Here is a 17,266-nt window from a genome sequence, read left to right as displayed (position 1 = left end):
GTGGTGGAGTCCCTCTCTCCTTCCAGGGAAGAAGGAACGCTTAGTGGAAGCTGCAGATCTGGTTTTACTATGCTTTTCTCAGCTGCCTTCTGTGTTTCCTTCCTTCAAGAACAAGTGAATGGCAAAGGCAGGGCTAACGTCACAGTAGGCATTACCTGTTTGCTCACTCTCCTAGCTGCTCTCTCTCTTCCACTGGCAGCCCATCGTTCGGCAGGAATCCAGCCATCTCCTGGCCAGTTTTCCATTAGCCCTCATTGTTCATTTGCCCCCCTCCACCCCCATGTTTGAGGAAGGAAGGGAGGGGATCAGAGGACTACACGGAGGGGTATTTAGGGCAGGCTTTCTAACTCACCTCTTTACAACCCACCAATATGCACAGAGATGGAGGCTCAAGTGCAACCTGATTTGGGAGCTAGAGCCAGGATCTGGGGTTCACCAGAGCCCCCTAGAGAGCCGGGGTGGCCATCTGCGTCTCCGCTCTTCATCCAGCAGTCTCCCATCAGATCTGCTCCCTTGCCTCCTGGCTTGTCCATGGGGACAGGAGGGAAGAGAGTCTCATTCTGAATGCCTCTTACCTTTCTTCTTCTTCTCCTCCTCTTCCTCCTCACTGGCCCCCAAGAGGGTAAAGATGATTCCAGTCTGGGAGTTGACACCCACAGCAGTCACTAACATCCGGCCAGAACCTTCCATGACATGGGTCCCTGTGGGAGAAAGGAGAAGGTGGGAGGAGTGCTGTGTTTTACACCTCGGCCTGCTCCAGTGTAAAACACAGACTTCCTTCCTCCCCTGTGGATAATGATATACTCAGCAGAGAGAAGGAAAGGGTCAAGAGCTGGGGCCATTTAAAATAGAATAAGTAGCCCGGCTGGTGTGGCTCAGTGGTTGAGTATCAACCTATGAACCAGGAGGTCACAGTTCAATTCCTGATCAGGGCACATGCCCAGCTTGCAGGTTCAATCCCTAGTTGGGAGTGTGCAGGAGGCAGCTGATCAATGAGTCCCTCTCATCATTGATGTTTCTCCCTCTCTCTCCTTCTCTCTTCCTCTCTGAAATCAATAAACATATATTAAAAAAATAAAATAGATCAAGTAAATTGGGGGATAAGGAGATAAGTGTGTCTAACGGCTTTAGGGTGAGGCTCCCCACCACCCACCCTCTTCCAGCACTTGCTCCACCGAGAACTTCTGTTAGGTTACCTTAGATCCTTGTATTTAACCCACTCATATGCCATTGCCCCGGGGAGAGGAGACAGAGCGGGGCCTGAATCAGGTCTCCGTGGCCTGGCTGTGTGGGAGGAGGCAGGATGGAAACCAAGGTGGCCAAAGCCATACCTGAGAGCAACATGGGGTCTCTTTCTAAGGATTTCTTGACATGGTCCGATTCCCCAGTCAAGGAGCTCTCGTCAATCTTGAGATCATTCCCCTGGATCAGGATCCCATCTGCAGGCAGCAGGTCACCTAGTGCACAGAGGGGAAGGGGAGCCAGGGAAAGGGGGGCGGTAAGAGCCTGGCGGAGGATGGGGACCACCCAACCCCACCTCAGATCTCTCACCTAGCAGCAATGGCCCAGAGAGCCTTTGAAAGACAACCTGGGACAAGACTATTTTCCAGGTATTACAATTTCAAACAATTGCTCCCCCAAAACACCTTCACATGGCCTGAATATTATCGACTTTTAACCCGAAGACACGTAAGTCTGACAGTCTTTTGGGAGCGTTTCCGTTAGTTCTTTCTCTGATTTTCCTTACATAACCCCCTTAAATGTGACCGAGAGGCTGACCCAATTTGGGATCATACCTTCCTGGGCCTCAGCAATAGGGAGAGTGGCATGGGTAAGAGAAGTGCGGAGCTCTCACCGTATTTGATTTGGGCGATATCACCCACCACGATTTCAGCCACGGGGAGCTGGATAATGTGACCATTTCGAATAACCGAGAATTTCTGTTCCTTTTCAATGCGGTTCTGCAGCCCTCGGAACTGCTTCTCTTTGCTCCAATCATTGAAGGCCGTCACAAGCACCACGATGATCACCGAGAACAGAATGGCTGCGCCCTCGATCCAGCCGGCTTCTGCCTCCCCTTCGTCCTCTGGGCTATTGATAGGTAGACCACACTCTAGCGCAGCGAAAGGAGAGAAAGAAAGGGTGATCTAGGGGCTTTGATTGACATTAAAGAAATGGGGGGTAGTTGCTTCTGCCATCCCTCAGAATGGAGTCAAGGAAAGAGAATAATAAAAAAATGCAAATTCTTGGGCAAAAGAGCTTCCCTCTAGGGATATTGGAGGACAGCAGGATTGGGCTTCATTTCATCACTATATGTTAACCCAAAAGAAGCAAATGACTAAATAGCGCAAAACACGTCAACGCAAATTAAAGGCAGGTCACATGTAAAGAACGTATGACTCCCGGCACGGTCAGGCGCCTGCTGTATGTCCCCAGATGCCAATATTGGTGTGGGGCATGTTGGGAAAGGGGGCTGTGTTGGTTGGGTGAGGCTAGAGGATTTGTGACATTCTACATAGGAATTTCATGGGAGAAGCGGGGAAAGACCCCGGGATCAGAATGGGTTGGAAGAAAAGCTTATTAGCTACTTGTTGTTTCCTTTGGAGAAGCCAGCCTGAATAACGGGGGACACTGTTAAGCCATAATCTGTCAACCACTGAGTGCTTTTTGATGGCTGTGGAAAGAACCAGATCAGAGCTCTGCAGGGCTGTTCGACACTCACGTTCGTTTTCTTCACCATGGGGACGATAGAAGGACAGAACCAGGGAGATGATGGCTGCGATCTCCAGGATGATGAGGGTGACATCTTGAAGGGCTTCCCACACTAATTCTAAGAAGGTCTTGGGCTTTTTCGGGGGGATTAAGTTGTGTCCAAACACTTGTTTACGTCTTTCCAGATCTGCTGGGTTCCCGGATAGACCTGAAAAGGAGGTAGGAGTGGGATGAATGAACTGGAAAAATGGGGAAGAGATGAATGATAGAGGAAAGCAGTGAAAAGACCCCTGTACAAAGAAGACCCCTTGCGCCCTAGCAGGTTTCTCAGTGGTTAGAGCATCGGCTTGAGGACTAAGGATCCTGGGTTTGATTCCGGTCAAGGTCATGTACCACGACTGCAGGCTCGATCCCTAGCCATGGTCGGGGCATGTACGAAGGCAACCAATTGATGTGTCTCTCTCACGTGAATGGTTTTCTGTTTCTCCCTTCCATTCTCTCTAAAACATCTATGGAAAAATATCCTCAGGTGATGATTAACAAAACAAAACAACAAAAAAGACCTCTTGCTTCCTGATCTGCCCAAGTATGAGATCCAATTAGGGTGGTCAAACCACCCCAATTTGCTCAGGACTCAGGGGGTGTGAAACTTTCAGTCAAAAAAACTGCAACATGTTGGTCATAGCGGCCACTCACCCTTCTTAGTCCCCAGGGTAAGCTAGCCTGTTCCTAAACTTCATCTCCTTATTGAGTTATGCACCAGGCGCCAGATTCTAAGAACACACAGATTCTCTCTCATCATTGACGTTTCTATGTCCCTCTCCCTTCCTCTCCGAAATCAATAAAAATATATTAAAAAAATGTTTCCTGGGTCTCACACAGTACCTCTCTCTCATATGACCATGTAAATGCTGGTGATGATTTAAAAACAGAGTTAGCTTCCATCCACTGGCTCACACACGAAGGCCAGAAAGAATAAGCTGTCTGCTCAAGATCATGCGCGGAGGGGAGGAGACACAGCCCCACCAGGTGTCCCGATTTCGAGTTTCAGTGGCTTTAGGAGAGCAACAGAAAAGAGGCGCCGAGACTCCAACTTTGGGCATCCCCTTGGCGCACACATACCCTTCACTTTCTGATACACACACCAAGAAACAAAAACACACCCCGCTAAGAGGTACTATTATTCTACTAAGTACTATGTATGTAGACTAAGTACTAGGTTCTAAGAGAAGTACTGCTATTCAGGTTGAATACAAAGAGAACAAAGAAAGCTGGAGCCACAAAGTCAGACAATACACCATCCTTGATAACCAGCATGCTCCCACTAACACACCTATGCTTGCATACCGGCACCAGTGTGCACACATGTTCTGAGCATGTTCCCAGAGAGAAAACAGAATTAGTCCCAGTGCTTTCCTTATAGTTGGGCCTCTCTGCTGGGCCCCCAGGGGTTTACACTTTAAGGGAAGTGGGGAAATCCTAAAATTTCCATTACTGCCAATTGGCTTGTTTCAAGCTGTTTCCACACAACAGCAAATTAGCCCCTTCTTGGCACTTGGAGTTACTGGGCTGCACAGCTGGGTGGGTTCCTCACAGGCAGGGTGGGGCAACCTTTGTCCTGAAAAAAGTCAGCAGATGAGGAAGGTTAGACTCAGAGAATAGAGCTTCACAGAGTGCAAAGAACCCAGCTGGGATGCTCAGTGGTTAGCATTGACCTATGAACCAGGAGGTCACAATTCGATTCCCAGTCAGGGCACATGCCTGGGTTACAGGCTGGATCCCCAGTGTGGGGTATGCAGGAGGCAGCCAATCAATGATTCTCATCATTGATGTTTCTATCTCTCTCTCCCTTTCCCTTCCTCTCTGAAATCAATATAAATATATTTTTAAAAAAAGAGTGCAAAGAAAAGCAGATGACAGGACTCTGTAAGGAGAAAACGGAGACACTGGTGCCAAAAAGCTTCTTCAGACTAAAATCAACATGCAGGGTATTCCCCTGGCAGGGCTGCGGGGTGTAGCATGAGGGCAAATATCGACTCTCCATCTCCACTGAATAGGCCCCAAGAGTGTTATCTTAACTAGCAAGAGGGAAGACGTGGGTTAGACTGAAGGAAGACTTTCAGAAAAAAAATGATTTTTAAAAGGGATTCTTGTTTACAGGGTCTGAGACAGCCTCCACGTCCCTATCCTAAAAACAAAGCCACCAGGAGAGAGGTACATGAGATACTCATCTGCCTGGGAAGGTAGATTTGGGACCCTGCCTGGATATAAAGGGGGGGTGAACTGGCATCCACACTTGGGGAGTCTGGGATTGGAGAACCCTCCACTTGCTAGTGTTCAGGGGAGGAAAACAGGAGCTGGTGGGGGAAGTGGTGCCCGATGGTCATGTCCCCAGACTCCTGCCTCCCAGGGCCGAGGTGCACCACCCTGGCCTCTGGGTGGCACTGCTGAGCTCTAAAGGGGAGCACGCTTCGGCAAGAGCGTTAGGGGCAAGTAGGCTGCTTCCCAGAGGCTCTGAGAAGTCAGGCTCCCAGCAGGGAAGGAAAGCGAGGGCCTGGGAAAGGAGTGCTCCTGGGCAGGGCATCGTGATCCCCAGGCAGGCAGAGGCAGAGCTGCCAGGGGCAGGGCCTTGCTGGCTCCTTCTCCCCAGGGACCCGAGGCAGCAAGGCTGTGCCAAGTTGGGACTGCTGTGCTGGAGGGCCAGCCTTGCTTGAGGGAACAGGAGTTCTGATTGTCTGTCAGTCTACTTGGGGCCTTTCTCAAGGAGGCAGGATTCATAATATAAAGTGATTCACAGCGTAATGGGATTCACAATGCAACGGGATTCGTAATGTAAAGAGGTGGTCACTGCCTCCTTTACAAGAGCGAGTTCACGCCTATGAGGGCAAACCATGACATCAGATGCTAGAGATGATCATAAGGAACTTCACAGTAGCTTAATGAAGGCCCAACAACAGCCACAGCCACAACCACAACAGCAACCACCACCCATGTGAGGTGGCCCTGCCTCTCTCTGTTCTCATATTAATACCGTGTAATCATCCTTGACTCCTCCCTCTCCCTCTCCCTCGCCCTCGCCCTCGCCCTCGCCCTCTCTCTTTCATCTATTGTATCCATTTAGTCAGGAAATCCTGTTAGTTTTACCTTCAAAGTACATTGAAGGCCTACTCCTTTCTCCTTTTTTATGGCTACCATCCATGTCTAAAGCATCATCATCATCATCATCACCATCATCTCTTGCCTGGATTATTACAACTGCCTTCTAACTGGTCTCCTTGCTTCCCCCCTTGCCTTCTATTCTCATTCTCTTCAATAGAGTAGCCAGAACAATATTCTCCAAACCAACTCATGACGCCCATCTACTCAGAATCCTCTGGTGGCTTTTCCTTGGGGTGAAACTGGGCACTGAAGGCCAATTAGGCCCCCTAGGAGCCTCCAGGCCCCACTCCTTAACTCCTACCATGTTCCCCTTGGCCACGGAGATCCCAGCCAAGCGAGCCTTCCTCCCAGTCTCCGAACGCACTAGACATGCTTCTATTTCGGGGCCCCTGTTCCCTTGGCTCAGATTTCTCTTCACTAGGTAGGGTTCATTCTCTCACCTCCTTCAGGTCTTTGTACAAATGTCATCTTCACAGTGAGGCCTGCCCTGACCATTGTGTTTAACATTAGGACTTCTCTGCCCCAGCACGCCCCACCTCCCTTACCCAGCTCATTGTCCCCTCTCCTGGCCTTCTCCCCTAATACATGAATGCATTCATCTATTGTTTGTCTGTCCCCCTCCACCAGGGCAGAAACTGACTTTGTTCCTTAGGTCTGCAGCAGTGCCTGACACATGGTACGCATACATATTTGTTGAATGAGCTGAATAAATGAGCAATAAATAAGTTTGCTAACATTTAAGCGATTACTGATGCTTCCTTAGGTACTTTTGTGTCTTCTCATGTAAAATAACCCCATGCGGTAGCTCCTATTAAGCCCATTTTACATATAAGCAAACTAAGACGTGTATGTAACTACTCAAGCGGAGTATGTGACCGAGGCTGCCCCGCTCCACAGGAAGCACCTGGATGCCAACCTGTCCACAGAGGGGCTGGGGCAGAGGCAGCCGCGCCCCCGAGGCTCCATCCTAGTGCCACGAGCGCGTCTTGGTTTGCCTGGGACTTCCCTGGTTTTAGCAAGGAAGCTCCCGCCTCCTGGGAATGCCCGAGCACACCCCCTCAGTCCCAGGCAGACAGAGAGGGTTGGCCACCCGCTGTATTCACCCAGGGCAGTCCCGCAAGGTGCTTTCCTGTGCCTCTGAGCAGATCAGCCCGTTCCCACTGCCTACAGTTGGGGTGAATCAGTTCTGCCCTCAAGGGCGGTGACACCACGTCTGTCAGTCCAACCTATACATGCTGTATTCAATCAAAGGTTCATTCTGGCCTTTCTTGGGCCCAAGCAAATGAAACAAGACACAGCCTGGGAAACAAAAAAGGTCAGGCCTTGCTCTCACCCAGAGGCCCTCAAAGTCCCCCACGTACTCCCTTTGTGCCATTTCTCTCATCCGTGCGCTCCACCTTAATCACGCTAAGCTCTTCAATAGCTACCTTAAGAAGCCAAGGGGCTGTCCCGTTCCCAGCATGCCCGGTGGCAGGGAGGGGCGGGCTGGGCTATTAGCATAGTAGCCTTGGGAATCCTCCCTCTGACTTGTGGCATGGCACAGAAGGCCATGTGGGACCGGGAGCCGGGCCAATCCCCGATTCTGGGCTTTCCATTCCAACTCTCCCTGCCCCCGAGAGGCCGCCGGCCCGAGCCCAGCAGCCGTCATTGCACACTCATACTTGTCCAGCCCGGGAGAGGGGTTTCGCCCTGATCTCTGCATTGCTGCTCAAACGCATGGCTTCCTGCAGGGGGAAGGAAGACTTGGCGGGGAGACAATGCTGGACACATAGGAAAAGGGTTTCCCCTAAAATATGTCAAGCAAATGAGAGGAAACCTTGTCCGCAAGAACATGGGAAAGTCCACCCACAGAGGAGTGCTCTGGCCCCAGGACCAGACTGAACACATGAGCTGGGAGAGGTGACAAGGATTTCGCAGGCCGTGAAGTCATCGCCCCCACCCCACGCTGGGAGTGACAGGCCCCTGCCCAGGCTGGCGGGAGATGGAAACTCTGTGTGTGCAGCGCTGTGCTGGGACCCGGGGCTAGGGCGGGACGCTGCGGCCCAGCCCTCAGTGGCCCGGCTCCAGCAGAAAGGGCCGAGGCCAGCCGCCCGAGGAGGCCCAGGACTGTCTGCAGAGGCACCCTTATCGGAACCAGCTCAGCCCCAGAAAGGGTGTGGCCGGGTTGGGCCTCACGAGGGACTTCCCAGCTGGCTGAGTTATGACACCTTGCCAGAGCGTCGCCCACACAGACAGCGCAAGGGCGGGGTTCCTCTGGGCTGACTCGAAGGCAGTCCTCTCTGGGACATGAGCACAGACACCAGAAGGCCTTCAAGTCCTACCTTGTAAACCCTGGGCAAGGGGCTACGGGGAGGAGTAACTTCAAGTCAATGCAGAAAGCCACAGGCATGCCCGGCCAGTGCAGCTCAGTGGTTGAGTGTTGACCTATGAACCAGAAGGTCACGGTTCGATTCGTGATCAGGGCACATGCCCAGGCTGTGTGCTTGATCCCCAGTGTGGGGCGTGCAGGAGGCAGGTGATCAATGATGCTCTCTCATCACTGATGTTTCTCTCTCTCCCTCTCCCTTCCTCTCTGAAATCAATTAAAAAAATATTAAAAAAGAAAGAAAAGAAACCCACAGGCTTTAGCCAGCGCCTGCTGCTGACCAGAACTGCTTCCACTCTTTGGCTTCTCCAGCCGAGCACACGCACAGCTTGGCCTTCCAGCCCCAGAGATAAAGCACCTTCCCCAGGGGCGAGCAGGAGGTGGGGGGGCTTGGAGAAGAATGCCCCCCTCGCCGCATTCTCTTCCAAGACACCCTGCGGAGTGGGAGTGGGCATGTCCTCAGGGAACAGCCCCTTATCTGGCCCTCTGCTCTGTGCCCCTTTTGAACACTCAACTCTGTCAGAGGGAAGAGCAAGCTCCCCCAGGGCCCCCACAGCCCTCTCCTCGGCCGCCTTCTCCACACGGCGCGCAGGTGCTTCCATCGGGGTCACACTCCCAGCGCTCACACCTCACAGCTCAACAAGAGTGAGGGCCCCCTCCAGGGAGAGGCAGCACCGGCCTCAGTCCAGGGTCAAGAGGAGCTGACCCCCGCGATGGTTCAAGGCAGCACCAAGAAGGTGCAAATCAAAACAAACCTCACAACCGCTTCTGCGGAGCTGCCCAAGGAAAGCAGCGCAGAGGGTTCCAGGCTGGTGGGAGGGGAGAGAGCAAGGGGTGGGGTGGGGGGTGGGCTGCTCAGGTTCAGGAAGATTTAGCTGCTCTCCCCATCAAGATTCCTCAGCCCCCTGCCTGGCAGCATCATGCCAACTAACCCAGAAGTCCAGCCCTGGGCAGGGAGGGGCTGGATAGAAAAGAATTCCCCGAGCCTGGGGTTGAGCTGGCGCGAGAAGGCCCACAGCTGTCACGCACTGTTGGCCTAATTCAACCCTAGGCAGGAGCGCAAACCAGACAGAACTCCCAGGATGCACCGTGGAATTCCCTGCAGGGAGGAGGGACGGAGGGAGGGCACGTTTACTCTCCCGTTTTTTCTCAATCATCCGCCATATGGCTGAGGATGCTGCTTCCCCCAGGTTTTGTGAACATCTTGCCCACCCCTCTACCAAGTACTAAATATTCCTCTTATGGAGCTACTGGGCTTGCCTGAGCGACTCACTTCACAGCAGAGCTGCTTTCTGGCTGTTGGAGCCGGTCTGTCACCCTCTCCCCTCCTCCCTCCAAGAGACTCTTGTTTTGAGTTTCTCTCGCATCTTAGACCGGGGCTAACATATCTGCCCAAAGTGTGACCGCTGCCGATTGTGAATCTCTGCAGCTATGCGCACATAAATTGCTTTTAGGATAATTTACTTGGCATCTTTAGTAGAACTGGAGCAAGGGGGCAAGGGGATGGCTACGGGGCAGAGGTCGAGAGGAAAGAGAGGTAGCTCTGCTATGCTTCTATCCTGAAATTGATGAGCCCCTAAAAATGGATATTCTCAAACAGAGATAGAGAAGAAAGTCTCAAAGAAGCCCATTTTATATCTGTCCCACCCACAGTCACTCATCCCCCTCAACACTAAGAGTCTCTAAAGCAGTGGTCTCTAAGTAGTGGGTGTGCATCCATCTGTCGAGGCTTGGAAAAATACTAGAACTTTTAATATTACTTCATACATCTTTATTTCTTGAATATTTTATGTAAGTAATATTAGTGTTAGAAGTACTAATAGTAATGCAGTAGTGCTGTAGGTGAACACTTATTGGGGCTATGTGTTCAAATTTGTTTACTAGATCGACAATTCTACCAGAACCGTGGTCGGCAAACCACGGCTTGCGAGCCACATGCGGCTCTTTGGCCCCTTCAGTGTGGCTCTTCCACAAAATACCATGTGTGGGCACGCACGTACAGTGCGATTGAAACTTCGTGGCCCATGTGCAGAAGTCGGTATTTTGTGGAAGATCCACACTGAAGGGGCCAAAGAGCCGCATGTGGCTCGCGAGCCGCGGTTTGCCGAGCCACAGTTTGCCAGCCACTGTACTAGAAATTCCAATCGGCCACAACCCCAGGATGTCCCAGCTGTGGAAAAATGGTAGAACATGCCACAAGAACATGGTAAAAGGAACAGTTAGAGCCCTAAGATCTTAAGGTGGAGGAGATATTAACCTAAATTCTGCAGTTAATGAACCAGAATTGAAATTTGGGCTGATTATCTTATAATAGACTAGAGGCCCGGTGCACAAATTTGTGCACAGGTGTGTGTGTGGGGGGGGGTGGGGGGTGGGGGGTGGGGGGGGGGTCCCCTCAGCCTGGCTGGTGATGGGGGCCTATTGGGGCCGGCCAAGGGGGAGGGACCGTGGGAAGTTGGCCAGCTGCGGGAGGTTGGCTGTGGGAGTGCACTGACCACCAGGGGGCAGCTCCTGCATTGATTGTCTGCCCCCTGGTGGTCAGTGTGTTGTCATAGTGACCTGTCGACTGGTCATTCAGTCGACAGGTCGTAATGGTTGCTTAGGCTTTTATATATATAGATTCTCTCCCCTCCTGCCATTTACTCCCCAAAGAATCTCAGCTCCCTAAACCTAGTAGATGCTCAGTACTTATGCAAAGATGCTCACACCTTCAGCCGGGAACAGTCAGTAAGTGGTAGCAATCACCTGGGCCTTCAGGACAGCTACCCAGACATGTTCTTCTGTGGTGTGTGGATTGTTTTGAGCTAAAGGCAATTTTAGCCTCAGGCTCAGGAGAAACTTAGGCCCCTCCCTTTAACTTCCTAGAAGAACTTGAATTAGGGAGCTTCCCATATATAAGATTATTAGAGGTAACATTTTGACTTATCCAAACGGCAGAACAAACTTTTATTTTTTCTTCTTATCATCCTGCAATGACCCTTTGAAGCCCCAAGGCACCTTACCTCATCCCTAGCTCAGTGTCTTAGAACCTCAATTGCCCTTTCTGTCTCTGAACCTCTCATGCAAGGGGGGGTCTCTAACCCTCTCCTATATGTGGGGTTCTATTCATATGTATGTATTAAGTTTGGTTATTTTCTCTCGCTAATCTGTCTCATGTCTATTTGATGACTAGACCAGCCAGAATATTGAGAGTAGCGTTACCCTGGAGCATGGCCAGCCCACAGCTTCCCTAGGCAGTCCGATGATACAGGAGTTCTGTCTCCAACTCCTAGGCCTCCTTCCTGTCCCCTGCAATCCCTTCTGCCTCGGTCCCTACACGTGTGCACTCCTGTAACACCCATCATAGCACTCTGACAATATTTCTGAAATTGCCTTAATTTCTGCGTATTCTTTTTATAGCCTATAAGTTCTATGGAAAAAGGAACTGTGCCTGTTGTGCTCATCATTGCGTCCCCAGCACTAGCTAGATATTAAATTATTTGTTGAATGTGATTGCAAAGAAATTGGAAGCCCTCTGTATCCCATGTCATACCCTCAACTCTGCAGAGGAGAGAAGTAGCAGGGTACAGAGGGCACATGAAATATAATTCCCACCAACATTCTTCTAGATCCAAATTCAATAGGAATCATCTTTACCTCTCAGAACAAAGTCCAGAGACAATGATTTATTCTTTAGTGAAGGCTCCCCTTCTCTGTCCTTTCTAGTCTGGGCATAGATCTTCTTCCTACTGTTGGCTCCTCCTCATCTTTCTTTTTCCTAAAAAAGGGTAGCACAGCTGAGGACCAATGTGGGAAAGTTCTATGGGGAAAGAACTGATATATCCTGTAATCCAATCACAGAGATTTCTCTGCCTTGCTTTCTCCCGCCTCCATGTAATCTTCCTTCCATTCCCTCCTTCATTCTAAATGAGTAAAAGGAGCTGCAGAACTGTCATTCTCTGGAGCAGGGGTCCTCAAACTACGGCCCGCGGGCCACATGCAAATACAAATATTGTATTTGTTCCCGTTTTGTTTTTTTATTTCAAAATAAGATATGTGCAGTGTGCATAGGAATTTGTTCATAGTTTTTTTTAAACTACAGTCCGGCCCTCCAACGGTCTGAGGGACAGTGAACTGGCCCCCTGTTTAAAAAGTTTGAGGACCCCTGCTCTGGAGCATCTGAGATCTCGCTTCCCAGCATGTCAATGGTTTGGCTCAAACAAACTCTTATAAAAATTCTCTACAAGTTTGGATGTTCTCATGTTGTAAATAAAATAAACTTAAATTATCTGTGATTTGAGATTCCCTGTTGCTGCTCTAGCATGAGGACTGTGAGTCGGAAACCATGAAACATTCCATTGTGTTTTAACCTGTAGTAAGACCTTAGGCGACTAATCTAGCACCTTTTGGCCTGTTAAGAGAAGGGGTATATATGAATTAAAATTTTAAAATTAAGTCCCACTTGCCTCTAGAATGTGTAAATTTACAATAATAAAACCATGTTAGGAAAGAGGATAAGTAACAATTGACACCACAGAAATACAAAAGATAAGAAAATATTATGAAAACTATATGCCGACAAATTGGACAATCGAGAAGAAATGGTTAAATTCCTGGAAACATACAATCTCCCAAAGTCGAATCAAAGAAGAAACATAAAATATGAATAGACCGATTATAACTAACAAAATCGAAGCAGTAATAAAAAACTCCCAACAAACAAAAGTCCTGGACCAGATGGCTTCATGGGTAAATTTTACCAAATATTCAAAGAATAACTAACACCTATCCTTCTCAAACTATTCTAAAAAATTCAAGAGGAGGGAAGATTCCCAAGCTCATTTTATGAGGCCAACATTATCCTAATTTCAAAACCAGATAAAGACACTACAAAGAAAATAAAATTATAGGCCAATATCCCCAATGAACATAGATGCAAAAGACCTTAACAAAATATTAGCAAATAAAATTCAGGAATACATTAAAAAGATCACACACCATAATCAAGTGGGATTTACTCCTGGATACAAGGTTTGTACAATATCTGAAAATCAATTAACATAATATACCACATAAACAAAATAAAATATATAAAATCATATATCATATTAATAGATGTATAAAAAGCATTTGACAAAATTCAGCATCCATTTGTGATAAAAACTCTCAGCAGAGTGGGAATAGAGGGAACATACCTCAACATAAAAAAGACTACATATGACAAACCTACTGCCAATATTTATACTCAATAGGCAAAAACTAAAGGTGTTTCCTTTAAGATCAGAAAAAAAGAGAAGGGATGTCTAGTTTTACCACTCTTTTTCAAATAGTTCTAGAAGTCCTAGCCACAGCAATCAGATAAGAAAAAGAAATAAAGGACATAAAAATTGGAAAGGAGGAAGTAAAACTGCTATTATTCGCAGGTGACATATATTGTACATAGAAAAACCTAAAGAGTTCACCAAAAAAATACTAGAACTGATAAATGAATTCAGTAAAGTAGCAGGATACAAAATAAATATTCAGATATTGAGTATATTTTTATATACCAATAATAAAACTATTAGAAAGGGAAATTAAGAAAACAATCCCATTTGTCATTGCCACAAAAAATTACTTGTAAATAAATTTAACCAAGCAGGTACTTGAAAAATTATAAGACACTCCAGAAAGAGAGTGAAAAAGATACAAATAAATGAAAGCATATACTGTGTTCATGGATTGGACGAATTAATATTATTAAAATGTCCATACTATCCAAAGCAATCTATAGATTCAACACAATTCCTATCAAAATATCAATGGTGGTTTCATAGAGCTAGAACAAATAACCAAAAATTTTATATGGAAACACAAAGACTCCAGCAATCTTGAGAAAGAAGCACAAAGTTGGAGGTATCATACTACCTGATATCAAACTATACTACAAGGCTATGGTAATCAAAACAGCATGGTACTGGCACTAAAACATACATATAGATCAATGGAACAGACAGAGAGCCCATAAATAAACCCACACCTATATGGTCAATTAATATTTGACAAGGAGGCAAGAACATACAATGGGGTAAAGACAGTCTACTCAATAAATGGTGCTGGAGCCAAAACCGGTTTGGCTCAGTGGATAGAGCGTCGGCCTGCGGACTGAAAGGTCCCAGGTTCGATACCGGTCAAGGGCATGTACCTGGGTTGCGGGCATATCCCCAGTTGGAGATGTGCAGGAGGCGGCTGATCGATGTTTCTCTCTCATCGATGTTTCTAACTTTCTATCTCTCTCCCTTCCTCTCTGTAAAAAATCAATAAAATATATTAAAAAAAAAAAAAAAAAAAAAAAAATGGTGCTGGAAAAATTGGACAGATACATGCAAAAAATGAAACTAGACCACCTTCATATACCATATACAAGAATAAATTCAAAATGGATTAAAGACTTAAATGTAAGACTTGAAACCATAAATATCTTAGAAGGAAATATAGGCAGTAAAATCTCTGACATTTCTCTTAGCAATATTTTTTTCTGATAGATCTCCTCAGGCAAAGGAAACAAAAGAAAAAATAAACAAATGGGACTACTTCAGGGTAAAGTTTTTGCACAGCAAAGGAAACCGTCAACAAAATGAAAAAACAACGTACTGAATGGAAGAAGATATTCCCAATGAAACATCCAATAAAGGGTTAAACATAAAAAATTTGTAAAGAACTCAACACCAAAAAACCCCAAACAATCTAATTAAAAAATGGGCAAAGGACCTAAACAGACACATCTCCAAAGAGAACATACAGATGTGGCAATAGACAGATGCAAAGATGCTCAATGTTACTAACCATCAGAGAAATACAAATTAAAACCACAATGAGAAATCACCTTACACCTGTCCGAATGGCTGTCATCAATACATCAGCAAACAACAAGTGTTGGTGAGGATGTGGAGAAAAGGAAGCCCTGTGCACTGCTGGTGGGAATGCAGATTGGTGCAGCCACTATGGAAAACAGTATGGAGGTTCCTCAAAAAATTAAAAATGGAATTGCCTTATGACCCAGCAATTCCACTTCTGGGAATTTATCCAAAGAAACCTGAAACACTAATTCAAAATAATATATGTACCCCTATGTTCACTGCAGCATTATTTGCATTATCCAAGATATGGAAGCACCCCAAGTGCCCATCAATAGATGAGTGGATAAAAAAGCTGTGATATATATATAGATATAATGGAATATTGCTTGGTCAGAAAAAAAAAGAAATATTACTATTTGCAACAACATGGATGGACCTGGAGGGTATTATGCTAAGTTAAATAAGTCAGTCAGAGAAAGACAAATATCATATGATTTTACTTATGTGTAGTATCCAAAGAACAAAATAAATGAACAAACAAAATTGAAACAGACTCAAAAACACAGAGAACAGGCTGATGGTTGCCAGATTAGGGGAGAGGTTGGGGGACTGGGTGAAAAAGGTGAAGGGATTAAAAAGTACTAACTGGTAGTTACAAAATAGTCATGGGGATGTACAGTACAGCCTAGGAAGTAGAGCCAATAATCCTATAATAACTATGTATGGTGCCAGATGGGCACTAAAAATATCAGGGGGAACACTTTGTAAAATATTTGATTATGTAACCACTATGTGGTACACCTGAAACTAATGCAAAATAACACAGAATATAAACTATAATTGAAAGATAAAATTAAAAAAATAAATAATGTTAGTGTCAGAAATGTTATAAACTCCCAAGTTCAATAAGGCCCCTTGGTTGCTATGGTTAAAAAAAAAAAAATGTCAATCTATACTACAGATGCTGTCAACTGACAAAAAATGAAGGTGAAGGGTCATACGCTAGGAATCCATTTTCCCAGCCTTACTTCACCTTGGTTTCCAAACAACAGAATTCAAGTACCAGGTAAACTTCTTTACCCATATTTTGGTCTACAGGGGCCTCCCACAGGTGACAAGACTGTGCTAGGCTGTTAGGCACTTCAGTGTGGTCTTCTGTGAAGAGGCTGGTTTTTTACAGCATCAGCTCAATGGGGTACTTGATATCACTGGTCTTTTCTCAGCCAGCCCAACTAAACAGCTCAGCACTACCCGTGTCTGGGGGGAGAGCCCTGTATCAGAGCTATTTGGTGGTTCCTTTTCCTGCCCCTTTATTCCTTTCAGATATGAAGACGTCATTGTTGGCATTTGGGGGGTAAAAGATTACTCATAGAAAAGTTGTTTTCTAACACCCTAACTCTCCAGCTCAACTACCAGCACCAGGATAAATCTTGCACGGAAATAAACCAGGATGCGCGTGTGTGATCTAGGAAGCAGGAGAATGGCAGTGACCAACTGTGCCAACGGTAGAGGTATGGGCTCTAGGCATGGCCAGGGTCTGTGGCAACAGAGGCGCCTGCTGTCCAAAGAGGAGGTTTTCAAGTCCAGAAACCGGACTGGGAAAGAATCTAAGAGCATTAACTCTGTAACATTCGATACCTGACGTTGAATTTAAGTAGAATATACGTTGGCTTTGGGAATGGAAGCTCTCTAGGAACCAGAAAGTCAACAGTAGCAGCTATGACAAAGGACTTAGAAATTTGGGGAGGAAGTCTGGGTCCCAGGTTCCAGCTTATTTGGACTCCATAGTTTCACTTTGTGAGAGAAACAACTCACCCAAGGGATCAAGAGCAGGATAGAAAGGGGGAGAAGAGATCCCGTCTAAATTCTGGTGGGTGCATTATCTGAGTAAAAACCTAACAGGAATCGCCTCTCTTTAATAAGGTCAATACTCCTACAAGAGTGGCAGAATAAAGAAAGGTAGCTGATAAGACAGAGCCACCTGAAAGCAACTAAGCCCAGCCAACTCAACCAGATCTCTCTCCCTCTCTCTTTCTTTTTGCTGCTTTTGTTTTCCCCAACTAGATCTCTTTTTGACATCAAGAGGGGAATGGAAGAAGTGGACAGTGGTTGCAGTTACATGAAGTAACCTTTAGAGATATAATAATGCACTGCACTCATATTCGGGCAAGATCTTCAGACACATGGGCCCCAGGTTAATCTGAGACAGCTA

At 46.9% G+C, this 17,266-nt stretch overlaps 1 protein-coding gene across 8 annotated transcripts in view; it reads right to left on the bottom strand.

Annotated features, from left to right (window-relative positions):
- ATP2B4 (ATPase plasma membrane Ca2+ transporting 4) overlaps positions 1-17,266 on the bottom strand; it is a 97,941-nt gene that overhangs the window by 31,657 nt on the left and 49,018 nt on the right. For all 8 annotated transcript variants that reach the window (XR_004973272.1, XR_004973273.1, XM_036343250.1 and 5 more), the window contains exons 3-6: positions 2,723-2,920; positions 1,856-2,113; positions 1,332-1,457; positions 576-701 (exon numbers count right to left, since the gene is read on the bottom strand). Coding sequence is in view for 6 of the 8 variants with exons in the window: in XM_036343250.1 (XP_036199143.1) it covers positions 576-701; positions 1,332-1,457; positions 1,856-2,113; positions 2,723-2,920 (708 nt within the window). In the remaining 2 variants the exon portion in view is untranslated. The remainder of the gene's footprint in view (positions 1-575; positions 702-1,331; positions 1,458-1,855; positions 2,114-2,722; positions 2,921-17,266) is intronic.

Source organism: Myotis myotis, unplaced genomic scaffold (genome assembly GCF_014108235.1).
Source record: "Myotis myotis isolate mMyoMyo1 unplaced genomic scaffold, mMyoMyo1.p scaffold_m19_p_18, whole genome shotgun sequence".
Classification (NCBI taxonomy): Eukaryota; Metazoa; Chordata; class Mammalia; order Chiroptera; family Vespertilionidae; genus Myotis; species Myotis myotis.
The sequence above is the reverse complement of the archived record's forward strand: the minus strand, read 5'-3'. Positions and strand labels throughout refer to the sequence as shown.